This window comes from Pseudopipra pipra, chromosome 5 (genome assembly GCF_036250125.1).
Source record: "Pseudopipra pipra isolate bDixPip1 chromosome 5, bDixPip1.hap1, whole genome shotgun sequence".
Classification (NCBI taxonomy): domain Eukaryota; kingdom Metazoa; phylum Chordata; class Aves; order Passeriformes; family Pipridae; genus Pseudopipra; species Pseudopipra pipra.
Window position 1 is genome coordinate 69,699,461 of NC_087553.1, and position 16,465 is coordinate 69,715,925.

The 16,465-nt window shown below is 41.2% G+C and overlaps 1 protein-coding gene and 1 long non-coding RNA gene across 6 annotated transcripts in view; one reads left to right on the forward strand and one right to left on the reverse strand.

The window, feature by feature from the left end:
• LOC135415034 (uncharacterized) overlaps window positions 1-16,465 on the reverse strand; it is a 621,260-nt gene that overhangs the window by 20,858 nt on the left and 583,937 nt on the right. The gene's annotated exons all lie outside the window — the stretch shown is intronic.
• USP6NL (USP6 N-terminal like) overlaps window positions 1-16,465 on the forward strand; it is a 117,327-nt gene that overhangs the window by 19,434 nt on the left and 81,428 nt on the right. Inside the window, exon 1 of one of the 5 annotated variants that reach the window (XM_064656517.1) lies at window positions 2,634-3,273. The exons of 3 other annotated variants lie outside the window; for them this stretch is intronic. In XM_064656517.1, the coding sequence (XP_064512587.1) occupies window positions 3,201-3,273 (73 nt within the window). In that variant the 5' untranslated portion in view covers window positions 2,634-3,200. Of the gene's footprint in view, window positions 1-2,633; window positions 3,274-16,465 lie in introns of those variants that run through there. One more of the 5 variants, XM_064656511.1, reaches the window with a different exon arrangement.

Below are 16,465 nucleotides of genomic sequence, written 5' to 3' on the forward strand. Positions count from 1 at the left end.
TTTCTGTATTCCCTGCAATTAAGGAAGAAAAGCAAAATCCAAGACCATCCTCAATCCCATATTGCTGAGCAAGCTCGGTGTCGAAGATGAGAAATGCTTGGCAGCAATCTGTTCTATGCACTGCATATGTCAGGCTGCTTTTCTCCTCAAACAGAATCGACTGACATGGTTACACTGAAGCCGTGACACAGTTTCTTTGTGGTTCACTCTGTTTGTTTGTGTCAGCACTGCTGTGACCTTCCGGTGGGTGTGTCTGTCCCTACCCATCTTCTCAGGATGTGGTCTGAGAGGTGGCACTTGGAGTGACAGATGGTGTGGAAGTATCAGTTGGTTCAGTATCACTCAGACATAACAGTGCACTATAACCAAGTTATGATTCATGAGTTACAGCTGAAATGACATGATTTAACTAGTTAGTGCCTTTTATTTCTCAGTAATGGTATTGCCACTGTTCTAAAGCAGGTTTAGTGTTATTGTCTTGGTGTATAGATTGATTTGGGGAAAGACAAACAGCAGCCACAAAGCTTGCTGTGTGATTCCTTGAAGTTTGAGTGATTTGTTTATTTGTTTATATGCCCGTGTCAGACTTGCACCACTTTCTCTCTGTTTCACACAGAATATTTAGTAAAGTGGTTTACATTTTCCTAAATGAATTTTAAGGCTTTGGTTTTTTTTCGGTTTCTTTCTATGTGCCAGTTGTCACAACAAAGAAGAGAGTGCATACCAGCTCTGGAGGTGATTTCATGTTGAGGAAGGCAGGTGTGTGTGAAAATGATTTCTAGTCCTGAAGTTCTTTGTGTGTCTCTCTTTTAAGAGCTCAGAGCAGCTTCAGCTGTTTAAAACCCCCCTGCCTCTGGTGGAGGGAGAGATCCTTGTGATCATAGGGGTGGAAGCCTTTCCAGTGGCTATTCTGCAAACTTTAGTAGGGACTGGTTTTGTGTTCTGACTACAGTCCACTGGACCTGCAAATCATCTAAAAGAGTCCTTTTCCAGTTAGTCATCTTTGTTACCAGCAGGACAAGGGATAGTTTGAAAGAAAAGGGAATAGGTACTGAAGTGCCCATCCTCTCCTTGTTCCAGCACTTGAGAACATTGCTGTAGAAATGAGATAATCAAGTTCAGTTAAAGATCAGTTCTGGGACCTTCAAGGTACACTCTTGCTTTGGAAGGCCAAGTGGATGTTGGTACTGAAGAGTTTATTCAACCTTACTCCTTTTTTTTTCTTGTTCCTCCTATCCATAATGTTTATATAAGGACCATCAAAAGTTTAGTAGTTCTGTAAAGGTAGTTGTGTTCTGTGATCCATAAACCTAGAAGCCAGTTTTTGAGGGGAAATTTGCAGTGTAATGCAGCTGCAAGTAATGCTGCTCCTTCAGGTTTGTGTCTTTGACTGGGGAACAGGTTGTTCGATTGCCCAACTAACTAAAGAACAAACACATCATGGCAAGATAATTGTGGAACAGTTTTTACAGCAGCAGTTTTGAGCACTGGATTATTAAGTAAAGGACCTCCAGGTAAACTTTACTGCGTAACCCTGCATTCTACATCTTATTTAAGTGTTCTGCAATTATATAGCTCTTCTAGAAAGTTCTGTTCCTAGTAATCTTCTCTGTGCCTCTCTGTGTATAGAGTCATTTGTCTTAAACCTGGAATTTAAGTTTAGGTCCAGGACTTAGAAATTATTCTTCATACAGAAAGTTGAGAGTTCTGTTTCTTTGCTGTGAAGAATCCTTTTTCAGGAAGGACAAGTTGCAGTTGCACAGTAGGTCTACAAGCTTCCTATTGGGTGGACACTTGAATGTTTGCAGGGTGGGAGAAGGAACTGGACAGCTTGGCAGAGAGAATGATTTTACTTGTCTTTGTTCTGCCAACCCAAATACAATAGGACTTTGGGTTGCTCTTACTTCTGGCAGAGATGGATTTATGGGCAGGCTGTAAAGGAGACTGACATAACAGAAGTGGTTTGTTGTGCCTGTGCTCTGTGTTTGAAGGGACTGACATGGATGTGGATAAATATGCCAGCAAATATAAAATCTGAAATGCTTGTGATGAGCAGCTGGGAATGGAAAGAGGTGACCTCTCGTCCCCCCACCCCCCATCTCACACTTAAGCAATGGGAACAGAAGGTCTAAAGGCCAGAGAATGTGGCCTGTGGTTTGTTTAAATGTTATGGTTTTCAGAACATGTAGTTGGCTTCCTAAATCAAATCTCTGTGTGTGCAAGGCCTCACAGTGCTGTGTAGGAATTTGGTTTTCCAAATTGTTCACAGAGCCCCTTCAGGGCTGACAGTTATTTAAGGTGATCACATAAAACATGATTCCTCAGGATTTATTTTTTTTTTTTTTGTTATCTCTGCAGAGGTTTTGGCAAAAGGCACTTATGAAGGGCCTTTGTACATTTTCCAGATGGCATTAAAAATGTTGGGGGGGGGCACATAGTGCAATCTGTCTGCCTAAAATTACCTGACAGAAGTAATCACAATGGCTTTGTTGAAATAGTTCTCTGGGCCTCTGGTGGTGGGAGAGAGAATGTCTGAAATACTCCCAGGATTTCCAGCCTCCCGGTGTGCGAGAATTCCCATCACGTACAGGGGTGTCAGGGGTTTGTGTTCAAGGGGGGAGAGAAGGAACTCAATGCCTGTTTCTAGCAGGAGCTCGCTTGTGCCTGATGGAGTTTTTGCAGGCTGGATTTGATTTCAGTCCTGTTGGTGGGTCTGATGTTGGCTCTGCGCTGCACCGGAGTCTTTCTGTGAGCATTACGTGGAATTCTGTGAATTGAGAGAGACTCGAAAGGAGGATACAGCCACTTCTTACTTACCCAGGGGAGCTGCTTCTGTCAGCAGTCACTGCAAGTGGGTTTTTTTTTTTCTGTAGCTACTTTGTGGCGTAATTACTTTATTACTTTAAACTTTATTTAGAGGCATCACTATGCGTTCTCTGTGGTAAATCATTTTAAAATGCTCTGTAGAAACACGTTCAGGACTGCTGGCAGTTTCTTTCCTCCTTGTGCTGAAGTCACTTTAAATCCATCACCCCAGCCTGTAGAGTCGTCAGGCAGAAATCTTCCTGTGAAGGTGGATGAGTTGTTCCTGCATCACTTTTGCTTGGGCATACTGAGGACAGCCATGTAATCAGGTGTAGTAATGAAACCTGTTGGAATTCTGGAGGAGCCCCCAGTCCCTTTGATCCTGCTGCCGAGCAATGATTCAAGTGCTACAGATTGTAAAGGATCTGGTGTCGCCAGCAAGACGGAGAACAGATGCTGCTAGGAAAGGTAAGAGCAGCACTGGGATGTATTCAGTGCTCTCAGCAATTTGCTGTAAATCAGAAATATTCTGGAGTTTGGTTGTAGTTAAATTAACTGTGTACTTGGTACTTAAACATGCTCTTTGTTGTGGCATGTACAGCTGCCACAATTTGGCTTAGAACTGTATTAAGCCTAATGATTATCGTTTCTGCAACTGCAGCTTTCCCAAAGAGAATCCTGGTGACGTTCGTTATGTGAGGATTGAGTTTGTCAGCATCTGTGACTGCTGCTGTTGTTGCTGTTGTTCTAAAGATCTTTTCCTTTTTTTTTTTTCTGTAGTAAAAATATTTTTGTTGTCTGTAGAGCTCAGGTTGTGAAAATAGCAACTGTATTCCGTGTAATCCCATCAGAACAGTTTTTAGAGTCTTAATGCTCTAAATGAGAATAAGAGCAAAAATAGGCTTCTGTAGTGCTTATGGAAATGAGAGACTGGAAGGACACAGCTGCACTGCTGGTTAGGTTTTACAATTAGATTATTTCTAGATTACAACTAACTTCAAAATCTGAAATGCCTCCTGCAAGTGTACAAAACATTACCTGAAATACTCAATTACTGCTTGAAATTAATTGATGGTAAATGCTGTTCTTGTTTACTTCAGTGTGTTGAACACTTTTTATTTTGCTAAAGTAGTGCCATCCTTTGTGGGATCTGGCACACTTATCCAATTATGAACTGATTAAACACTTCTTTCTTTTGTACTTTTACATCTTAATCATTTGCAACTGCTGAATAAATGGTTCATAGAGGAACTAAATGATTTGTAGAGATGTCTTAAAAATTTCATTCCTTTCTTGCTAAAATTAATTTTCTAGGGCCACTTTTTTTTGTATTGAATAGGTCATGAATAATTTAGGATCTACAGCATCTGTGTCTGCCTGTTACAGTGTCACTGTTCTGTTCTGCCCTTACATGTAATGTGTGGCTAAAGGCAAGTACCTTTATTTTAAATCACTCCTCTAATAACATCAGGCTCTTCTAATTTTAATGAGTCAGTTAATGAAACACCTCTGTAAGGAGACAAAAGGTAGAACTGGGCTCAGCTGTTACCTTCTTGTTCTGGAAAAAAAAGGGCAAACTTCCTAATTACTTCCTTAGATTTTGCAGTGATTGGTTGAACATCCCCCCAACAGTTGTATAATTTCATCACAGGGAATTACTCCACTTCAGTGCTGTTCACTGTTCATTTCTTGATTTGTGCTTCCACTCCACTGGTTCCAGAGAGGAATGAAGGGGCAGGAGTTCTGCTTGTCTGTTCTCCATGGAGCTCCCCAGTCAGGAGGCATTTTTGTAGGAGTACTGTAAGAACTGGGTTGAAAAGATGAGTATTTTTTATTTTTTTGGTGTTATTTATAGGAACAGATGCAGTAGAATTGGAAGGGAAAGCCTTGAAAAACATGAGGAAACGCTCGTTTTCTCAGTTCTAAAGCTTTGAGGTTTTTTTCTCTCCATTTGTTTTACTCCCTTGTTAAAAGACATTAATTTTGGGTCATTGTTTGGGTGGTATTCTCAAGCTGCTACTATCTGAGCTAATTAGATGTCAGCTCTTACAGGACTGAGTAGTGCATTTTGACAAGCAATGTTAAGATCTTAACATTAAAAAAATTCAAACATTCCCAAGAAAACATTTACAAAAGATGCAAAATGCTGCCAGACTTGTGTGATGAATACTGTCATTTGAGTAGGCATTATTATTTTTTTGCTTCACAGCATGCAACATCAGGCATCTGTGGTACGTGAAGGGCTGGATTCTGCAGAAGTGACTCATTGTTTTCAGTCCATGGAAAAATGTGTTTGTAGAGGAGGAGTTGCTGGGAAGCCCCCTGTGAATGCAGGTGAATCCATTGGGATGTGGGGGATGATGTGTGGAGTGTTCACCAAAGTGCTTTCAAACTGGAGTTACTGAACAGTGAAGGTTTAAACTCCCACTCCTCAGGTGCATCCTCTTCTTCCCCTTTAAAAAAGTGTTTATCAATTTATTGGGAGACAAATGTTGCAAAGGAACACAATGTATTGATGGTGTGTTTAATATGCAGTACCAAGTTTAAAACTTCTTTTTTAACACTGAATGTCCTAAGCATATAACTGTTTTTATAAATAGTATATAAGGTTGTGGGGGAAAGGACTCCTCTGGCCTCCAGTTTTCCCAAGATATATTTTCAGACTGAGACCTAGAAACAGGGTGAAGAGCCAAGAGAGTGTCTCTTTGCATCCATCATCTCACACCAGAAGCTTGTTACAAGGTCTGTGGTAAGAAGAGCTACTGTGGAGAAGAAAATTCAATCCCTGCAGAAGAAATTCCTGCGAAATGCAGTTTAAAAGAACCCATTACTACCATTTCATGGATTAAAATGTGGATTTAATGGGATAATTGAGCAGCCTGCCAGACGTGCCGAGTCTAATTTTGCTTTTTACAGGCCAGAGTTTTTTTCATTGTGGCCATGACCTCTGCCACCAGTTAAATTAAATTTAATTTTCTGTATCATAAGAGGGGGATAAATAGGTGGTTTACAAGACTAAATCCTGCCAAGTGAGGCAGTGTGAGGATGAGTGGCCACCTCATCTCCCAGTGGTGCTGGTTTTGTCTTCGCTCTTTGGCTGTTGAGGCTGAACAACAGAAAATCCTTTGGTAGCTTCGGGGTCTTCCTTAGTGATACAAGTGCAGGGAGCTAAACAGTGAGTTTAGAATGTCTCACTTTTCCATCCTGTTTTTTAATCTTGTGCTGTTTAAAAATTGAATTGTTTGAAGTGTAAGGAAAAAGGGCCCCATAACTGTGTTCCATAGTCTTCCAATTGCAGCCAAGCTGAGAGTGTAGAGTTTTTTGTCTGCTTTTTATGGGTTTTGTTTTTGGGAAAACCAGACCTTACCATATTTAGATAATACCAGGTCAGTTTAAAAAATTCCTCTAGTGCATTTATTGTCAAAGGGGTAACACTTTACATGCTCTAAGTCTGAAGGTGAACATGAAGTAGTAAAGAAATTTTGAAGAGGTTGCCATTATTTTATTTCATAATACTTGAATTTCTTTTAATGAATTATGAAAGTCTGTCTTCTTTGGATAAAATTCTAACCTATGCCAGTATAAAATTCTCTGGATAAGCATTCTAATGCAAAGCCAGACATTCTACAGGAGCTGAAAGCTTTCTGAATTTTAAAAAATAGTTCAAATGTTACTTCTCCTAGAGAAGTCCATGTAGAGCACAAATCTATTATTTATTTTCTTTTTTTCATCCCTAAAATCCTGGTTGAAATCCAAGTTGTTTAAAATTAAAGAAATACTCATATTTACTTCTTTCCTCCCTCCCTCCTCTTACAGATGGTCACAGCAGAACTTAATTGGCAACATCACCTTGATGTTAGGATATAAAAAGAGATGTTGTATTAAAATACTTCTGCCAGATGGGATAACTAAATTGAAATCACAGAAATAAAAAGGGATGCAGTGTTTCAATGTGAGAGAAAGGTGCCTGTAGAGAAACCGTTGGTTTGGTACTTTTTTTATGGATTGCAAGAGGAGGCACATGGTTGGTCACTGCAGTATTTGGGCCTAGGAGGTGTGTAAAGGTTGGGCCAGCCAAGGAGAACCAGGTTTTAACTCTCCAGCAATAGATAATGTGCAGTAACAAATCCAGCTGCTGATGCAGTTCCCACTTGGGAAGTTACTGCCTGGCTTCACGGTGGTGGAACCCTGGGTTTTGGACTTAGACCTGCCAAGAAATGGACAGTCTTTTTGGGCTTCTTTCTTTTGGCATGGACTAAGCTGATTAACTGCAAGATGGAGAAAATAAAAGAAAGGCCCCACATCAAGCAGCCTTGGTGTTTTCTTGTTCCCTTTGGTGAAAGTAGAGGAAAGGTATAATCAAATGCTTTCTCTTGAGGCAACTATGTCAGAAACTCTCTTCAGTCTCTTAATTTTTCTGTTTGTTACAAGCTCTTGCACAGGAGGCTGAGAATTTGCCTTTTATGGGAGGTTCCAGGGCTACCTGAATTTCTTTTTCATTTCTTCATATAATACTGTTATAATCCAGGTGGAGTATTTGAACTGATAAAAGCTGGATTAGAAGTAAGGGTTTTTGTAGACCTATCCTCAAATTGCTTTTCTTAAAGGTAGCCTGGACAGAAGAGCCAGGTTAATAAAAATTAACAAGTTCTTCAGTGAGCTGCCAGCAGGGAGGTTGGGTTCTTTTTTCCATTTAATAGGAAATTCTGCCCACAGCAGGCAAGATAATGTATTGTATTCTGCAGCTCCTCAGTACATGTGCAGCTTCAATTCATTATTTACCATGGCTCAGTTTCTACCAATGGGACAGAATTTAACTGTATTTCAACAGGTTCTTCTGACATTTGTATTAAAGTTTCAGCTGTGTTTTCACCAATAATTAATGCCAGCAGAAATGACTCCTCCTGCCTTGTTCTGCTCACTTTGTCTCCTCATCCCAGTTCAAATCCCCAGAGAGCTTCACGAGCCTTTGTGCAGCCCTGTAGTGATTTGGGTTGGGAAGCTGTACCTCTAGTTCTTGTGGAGTTCCCAGAATCCTGATTAACTGATGCAGTTGCTGCTGCACTTCCACAAAGGTTCATGTCAGCTCCAGGGAGGAGCCAGCAGTAGGATGTGAGTGAATCCATGGGACAACTTTCCTTCAGTGGTGCTGATGCTGGTGGGAAGTGCTGCTGGGGCTTCCTTCTGCAGGAGTGTGAGGGATCCACCTCAGGATGATCCAGACACGAGCAAGTAATAACACAGTTGGATCCCTGTAAAACTGGGCACACAGGGTAGTGTTTTTACCTAAAATACTCTTATTTCTGTGGCTGGCATTTGCTCTCTCTCACTTTAAGTAGTTAATACCTTTCATGGGGTGTACACACATTGTGGCTTTTCTGTTGCATTTCTTATCCTGACATTTTATTGCCTTTTTTACTTTATTTGAAGTTTTATTTTTCTCATTTGTGTGACGGCAGCTGCAGTGATTAGGAAAGGTCGTGGTGCTGCTTTGCCATATGTAGCTGTTAATGACTTACTTAAGTGCCTGTTTATTTGGTTATTAGGTAGGTGGCATCATTTAACAGAGTACGTAGATGTTGCATCTTGGGAATTGATCTGTGGCATAACAAAATTAATACAGACAGCTTGAATTCATTTAGCTATAGAGGAACTACAGGAAAATGAAGTACTGCATGTTCTCCTTTTATGCAACAATGTTAGTCACCTGAAATGAGCCAGTTACAAGCAGGTGAGCACAGGAAAGGCAACTCCTCTCCAGCTCCAGACCGTGATTTGTTATTGCAATAAGTGTTGGGGTTCTTTGGGAAGGTGTGACCCTAAACCTGTGAATCGTCAAGTGTAATATTCTCAATAATCTTAGAATACCATTTTAGCTTTCTTACTTGTAGCACCTGGGAAATGTGGGAGCTTAACATAAAATATTCCTGTAACAGTAGTTTTGAAAAAGAAGAGTAAGGAACAGTGCAGGGCAAAGCACAACAGGTTCACAGTGATGCTTCTGCCTGATGGGACAGAAATTCATTTTGGTATAAATCTGCTCAGCTGTGTCTGCATCCCTGAAGCTGATCTGACTTGCTGTGTGTGCTGTGGGATTTTTTGTGTTGTCTTTTTTTTTTTTTTCTGTAAACATGCACTGTAGTTGTTGTTTTCAGTCCGTGCCAGGACAGTCAAATGTAAAGTAAAAGTGATCTGCAAACCCCGGCCTGGTTTCACCACAACCCGAGGAACCTGGCAGCTGGGTGGAAGCAAGGTGACTTTACTGGGTTCCTTGAAAAGAGAGGACAGTTAGGGATTAATTCAAGTTTTTGCTGAACATTTGAGAAGGTTAATGGTTACGTGGTTTTGACCTTGAGCTGGTGGATGAGTAGATTTGGCTTTCTGGTTTCAGTGACTGAAGCCCAGACAAGGATTCTGTTCTGCCCGGGGCATTTGCCCACTGTTTGCAATAGAGCCAGATCTGAACGTGGCAAAAAGATGTGTGTCCTGTGCCTTTCCTTCTGGAGCAGCTCTTGTACTTCTTCACCCTGTGAATTTTACAGCTGGCAGCCCAGACATTGTAGTTTTGGTTTGGAGACTTTTGGGAAAAGGCCAAGAAGCTCTGTCTGAAGGACCTAGAAAAACAAACCTCATTCTGTGTCTTGCATTTTTGTATTTCAGGTGCACATATTTTTCTGCCTTAGGTTTTGGTGAGATGGCAATTGTGCACATGCTATTTGCAAGCACGTACAACTTTTTTCTTCTTGTTGACCCTCAAAGTGTAATGCTGATGTTATTTGACACAACAAAGTACATTCCTTTTCTTTAAGAAAAACTTGTGCCTTTGAGATGTGCACATTTAAGGAGTGAGGGATCATCTGATTTTTTTTTTTTTATGCCTTAAATTGTTAAGTTTCCAGTATTTTAGCCTCATACTTATGAAATTTGGAATTTAAAGTTAAATTTGAATGCTAGTCTCCGTGTTTTGGTTGTGAAGTTGTGAAGCTTGTACAGAATTTATTTAATACAGCTTGAAAAGGTGATGGTTTTGCTTGTTAAATTGGACTGGATAGGATTAAGCAAGAGTGTGGAGATAAATGCTAATAAGTTTGTATGTTTCTTTTCAATTACTTAAAATGTGGTGAATATTTCCAAGTGACAGGGTCCCAGCTGGACATTGTCTACAACAGATAATTACAGCACTTGGGTGGCTTAGCCAGTGCTTTGGTGTATATTGGCATTTCACAACTTGCCTGGATATCTTAGCTGGCTTCTCCAAGCATTGTTGTCCTGTTGAGCTTCTAGATCTTTTGGTACAGCTTGTAAGGAAAACATCCAGACTTCTCCAATCAGCTAACACAGCCAAGTTTTTTAGTTAATCCTGTCTAACAGCAAATAAAAATACTGGTTTCTCAGTGGATTAGATTCTCCCGTTTCATCCTTCTGGTTGTAAGTCCAGGCAGTTTCTTCTAAAGGAAATTATCTGTCAGCATTAGTATTAAACTATCCATAAAAATGTTAATTTGAATCAAATTCCAGATCAAACAGAAAACTTAATTCATGTCAGTTAATTAAATTCTTGGTGGAAATGAGAAAATAAGTACACAGATGCCTGAGACTGCTGCTGTCTCCTTGCTAATAAAGCAGCTAACGAAGCATTTTTAGCTGTACCTGGAGGGGGCAGGTCCTTGGTGGGAATGATTTCCTCAAGGAACAAATCCTACTGCCTTCTGCATCGTGTCCCAGGTGATGCAGGTTTTTTTTCCTCCTGTTGTTTTCTGTAGCATTATTACATGGCAACACACTCCAACAAAGGAAAGGATTAGATGTGCAGACACTTGACTGCAGACGCTTCTCTCTGGGAGAAGAGCCCAGACCCAGTGTCAGGGCTGTGGAGATGAAGGGGATATCAGGCTTGGAACCTGCCAGCCACGAGGGCTCCATGTGTGTGTGTGGGCTGTGCTGTAAAATGGGTCTGGGCTGAGTGGCCTCAGCTCCTGGGAAGACTTTTGGAGGTTTTGTAGCTTTAAAGCCAGGTATCATCTTGGTTCACACAGTTGACTCAGCCACATGTCCTTGGGCAGTGAAAGTTGTGTGCAGTAGTTGATATTTCTCTGTGTGTGTGGTGGTTGGTTTTGTTGTTTGTTTGGTTTGGTTTTTTTGCAAACAGTAATTTTTTGTGTGGCACTGTTGTGCTTTCAGCACGTTATCACAATCCAGATGCTCCATTTCTGTGGCACATTAGCAGCCTTTTTGGGACTATTATAGTGTAATGCAGATATTAATGAAGTGTAAGTGGGACTGGAATGAAAAGAAATCTCTTGATTTCCTTTTGGTTTAATTCATCATTGAAAAATAGGTTTCTACTTAAGAGTCTAAAAATCAAATGTCTTTTTCTCAGCATTCCTGTTAACAGTGGTGTAAGTGATGGCTGTGCCTTCCTCTCCTTCCACCAGTGCAGGCACCAGTCCTATCCAAATGTGGAATGTTCAAATGGAACCTTTCTGCCCTTTGTTTTTCCAGAAGCAAGTGGCAAAGGCCTGTGAGGTGTGGGTAAATCAGGTTGCACAAAACTTTCTGCCTTTATTGCCTGGCAAATATTTTTATTCCCTGGAAACTGAAGGGGGAAAATGGTTGTTTTTTCTTTTCCTTGTTTTTAGATGAGACATTTTTCTTTTGAGATTTAGCTAATATACCAGGCAAGATAAATGTGCAAATATTTGGAGGGGAACAAAACTGTGAATAGGCAGGTTTCACTATATCTGCTGGTCTATACTATGTGCTAGTTTTTCCCCCAAAATATTTTGACTAAAGGCACTCTCCAGTCCATTTCTTATCTCCCATGAGTCAGGAGTATCTTGCAGAGGTTAAGGCTAAGTTTCAGGCTTGTTTTTTGAAATCGATCCTTCAAAATTCTAATTTTTAATAATTTTGGTTCACTGATTCCTGTCACAGAATGCAAGTGCAGCTTTTGTTGCTAAACCTCGTTTTTGAGTGGGAAATAGCAATAGTCTGAAGGACATGGTTATAGTGCAGTTCACAGGTCTCAACTGGAATGTGAGAAGTTGCCTTGATCTGAGACTTCCTCTTGCTGATAGAAAAGGAAATACTGTTTGTGCTAATGAAGGGACTTCAGTAACTTGAATATGCTGTGATCTTTCCTAGAGAAATATTTTCTGTTTCGTTTAAAGTCACGTTTAAAGTCACGTTGTTTGGATTAGTGGAACAATTCTTCATCATTTTCAAGTGCTGGGTGTTTCTGGGATGCTTCCAGGGCTCCCCAGTGTGCTCTGTACTGCTGAGCTCAGGCGTTGCACTTTGCTGTGTGGTGGATAAATGGCTGCACCGTTGCTCTGTGTCCCAATTTTTCTCCTTCTATAAAGAAAAAACCTGACTAATCCTTTCCTTTTTCTGACGACAGCTGTACATTGAAAGGACTTCAACATGTTTTGCAAAATTTCCCCATCTATGCTGCAGCTGCACCAGGTCTTGAAGCCACTGTGTCACATCACTGGGTAAAAGAAAATGTTGTGTTCAGACTGTGGTGTGGAGCACACCCTGCCCAAGTCAGAGACACACAGATCAATAAAAATGTTTTTGTCAATTTTCTGCTGTAAATTGGTACCCTAGTTAGGTTTTAAAATATGTGGGATGAGTGCTACTCTAGAGCTTGCCAAATCTGTAGATGAAAGAGAAAATAAGCTACACAGACTCCAATTCCCATTACGATTTAGTTTATAGGCGTTGGAATGACCTTCTAATCTGTGCAGTGATAATTGCCTGTTTTACATAATGTGTAAAGCTTCACAGAAGACTATTTGTAGTGATGGAACATGTATTAAAAATCATTGTCTGGTAACTAATAAGAATGTAAAGCCATTCTATAAATAGTGCAGATAAGCTCTGAAGGGAAGAATGAGCAAACACATTTAACACAAATCAAAGGATGACTGCACTGAGGCCCAGGCTGTGCCTCTCACACAGGGAGATGTGTGGCAAGGAGTGTGGCACTGCAGGAGAGAGGAGAGCTGGGAGTCCAACATCCCTCTGTGCTTGGGCAGGTCTTCCAGGTCTAGCTCAAACCTGAGCCTTATTCTTTGGGCACAACATAACTTGGAGGTAGGAGTGTGTCTCAGATAGTTGAACCTGGAAGGATTCCAGTTTTGCATACTTCCAAGCCACTTCCCACCACAAACTGGAGAACAGTAAATAGAGATGATCTGGAGCTTTGCTCCAAAGCACTCTTCCAATTTACACTAAAATGCTATTTAGAGAATTGCATGGAACATCAGCAATCTTTTCCCCCAGATTTGTGATCTGGACATTGGATAGAATATCCTAATGAGGCTTTTCTTGGGAATAAGTGGAATTTCTGGTAGGGTTGATATGTCAGGGGCAGAAAGGGGATCAAGAGATTATGCATGAATGTATTGAAGACTGACATTTATGACCTGGGTTTGTATATGCTCTGCCTCTCGAGATTAAATGCTGAATTAATGGGAAGGTTTCTGTCTGGCCCCTGTATTGGCTTCCATGGCAAGGTTTTGGTAGCCAGGGCTGCAGACGTGGCCTGTGTCAGAACAGGTCAGGGGCTATCTCCTGTGCTGGACACAGCCAGATCCAGCCTGCTCCAAAACAGACCCATCCTTGGCCAAAGCTGAGCTCATCAGTGAAGCTGGTGGCACCTCCTGGGATAAGATATTTAAGCAAGGATAAAAACCACAGTGCAGCAGTTGTGAGAGAGGAGAACGAGAAAAATGTGTGGGAATCAACTCTGCAGACCCCAAGGTCAGTGAAGGAGGAGGAGGAGGTGCTCCAGGCCCCAGAGCAGAGATTCTCTGGCAGCCTTTGGAGAAGACCATGGTGAGGCAGCTGTCCCCCTGCAGAACATGGAGGGAGCAGAGATCCACCAGGAGCCTGTGGAGTCCCCCCTGCTGAGCAGATGGATGTGCCCTGAAGGGAGCTGCAGCCTGTGGAGAGCCCATGCTGGAGCAGCTCCTGGTCCCCGCAGAGGAGCCCACACAGGAGCAGGTTTTCTGGCAGGAACAGCAGCTGGTGGGAAGGGCCCACACTGAACAGTCTGTGAAGGACTTTGTCCTGTGGGAGGGACCCCATGCTGGAGCAGGGGAAGAGGGTGAGGAGGAAGGAGCAGCAAAGACCAGTTGCTATGGACTGACTGCAAGTCCCATTCCCCATCCCCCTGTGCCAGGGTGGGGAGAACACAGAAGGATTGGGATCAAAGGAATGAAGTTGAGCCTGGGAAGAATGCTGTGTTTCTCCCCATCTTATACTATTTTTAGCTGCCAGTAAATTAATTTCCCCAAGCCAAGTCTGTTTTGCTTATGAGGGTGATGGGTAGGTGAACTCCCTGACTATTTTGATCCATGAGCTTTTCTTTTTCCCTCTGTCCTGTTGAGGAGGAAGAGTGAGAGCAGCTTGGTGGGCACCTGGCACTCGGATAAGGATCAACTCATTACAGCAACGCTGAGGATGTGGACAGAGAGAAACTTTGCAGGCCTGTGTTCCTCTGGCTTCTCCCCAGTCCCAGTTCCCCCAAACTGCTGGGGATTTGTGATGGCAGTGGGAGTGCATCCAGCAGTTTGCCTGTTCCCCTGCTGGGTTGCAGGGCACTCACATGATCCTGTTCACCAGCCCTGCCCACAGCAGTAACTCCCAGCAGAGCTGGAGACAAAGAGCAGTGACAAGAGCTGTAAATCCAGGACTGGATGTCTGAGTGACATCCTCCTACATTTCCCTTTACACCCTCTTAATATACTACTGGATAAAATCTGTGCTAAAAAACAATTAAACATTTAATAAGCTGCTTAACATTTTTCAGCTACCGATGTTTATTAATTGGTTTTGAAACACTATTTATTGGTATGACAGTGGATTTTTCGGCAATTTTAGGTGGTAAGTGTTAAAACTACTAAAGTCATTGCTACCATTAGGAAACCTCAACATATCTCTCTTGCATCCTATCTACAGAAATGGCATGATAGGAGAAGCTTGGAGAAAAGACAATTGAATTAGGGTTAATGGGAATACACTTGAATGTGAGGTGGTTGCAGGGGGCAGGTGGATGAGGGGGACACAACATTTATTTGATGTATCTGAATGATTCCTGTTGCTGTAGAATTGTTATTTAATAGTGATTTGGTTTGAGGTTTGTTTATTTAACTAAGCTGCCTTTCTAGGCAATTTCTGATTACTTTTTAATTTAAAACAACTTTTCTGCATTATTTTGTATTTCTCATCTCCAACCTTTTTTTGCCTGCTTTTTATCTGTCATGCAGCTTTCATCAGTTGAGTTCATAGACTTCTGGTTAGCAGGAAAACAGTTGTTTCCAATTAAAAACTAAAAAAAAAAACAACTTACAGATTCATATTTGGGAATAATTTATTTTAATACAAAGATGTTACAAAACTGCTGTAACATGAAAACTGTTTCATTTCTTTTACTATTTTGAATGATTATTTTTTTTCCTCCACAATTAAAAAAACTGCAGATGAGTTTGTGTCCCAACCTGGGAAACAAAACTGGGAAACAAACTTCTTCATTCTGAGACAAATGTGAGCAGTCCTTTAATTAAAATTTGGTCTAATTCCTGCGGTCCCACATGAAAGGGACCTGTTGGGGATTCTATTTATATGAACTCAGAAGCTCCAACTTGAAATTCTGACGTATAAATGATATCTCAGGGAAGTGCCTGGTGTTGGGGTAGTAATGACATTCCAGTTGCACTGAGAAATAGTTACTTTTGAGGTCTGAATAAGAAATTTGCCTTGTTTGCCCTGAAGTGGCCACACAGTTGTATGTGGCAGTCAGGCCATGGCAGCAGGTTATAAATGTGCCACTTCCCTGTCTGTCTGGAATCCCTGGGGATTAACTTGGAGCTACCCAAAAGGCAGCTAGCATGTTTTTAAAGTGAAGCTAATTTAAGGTCACCTGACTTGTGCTCCTTTCGTGCTGATCAGTTTTCTCACAAGTCTCAGCTGTGTGGGCTTTGGGGGATAACTGTGCTTTTCTCTTTGTTTATGGGGGTTGTTTTTTTAGTTATTTGGAAAGTTATAGTTCACTAGACCCCTTCCCACTAACTCATGGCATAGCCTATTCTTATCCAACTGCTTCTGTTTCTTTTTCATCTTTCTAAGCATGTGCAGTTGTTTTGCATTCCTGTTTTGCCTTTGTGACTTTTCCTTTAGGCTTTTGACATTTTATTTTTTATTTTTACATTTCAGCATTGTCTGTCTATCCAGAGGGATAGAAAGTAGTGCTGATCTCATGTCTGGGTACAAGGCAGTGAGAAAATTGCTACTCAAACCTGATGGAATTAGTTCTACAACAAGGTAGTAAAAACTTAGAGCAGCTCAATAATTATTTTAAATTATTTAATTTAATATTTGGGTTTCTTACTTGTGGTTTTGTGCATTAAAATACCTATGATGAAAGATAGTTTTAAAATCCCTCTCTGTTGGCTTGAAGTCCCTTACCCCTTGCTGCTGATGACCCCTACATTAACTTGACAGCTTATTATATTCTAGAAGTTTTTTACATCATGCTCTTAAAATATCATTCCTTAAATAAAACATCATGCTTCCCCTCCCCTTCCCCCTCCCCCCCCCCCTTTCTGTATCCTCTTTTCATATTGTTTGCATTTGTCCTGTCATTATGGCTGAC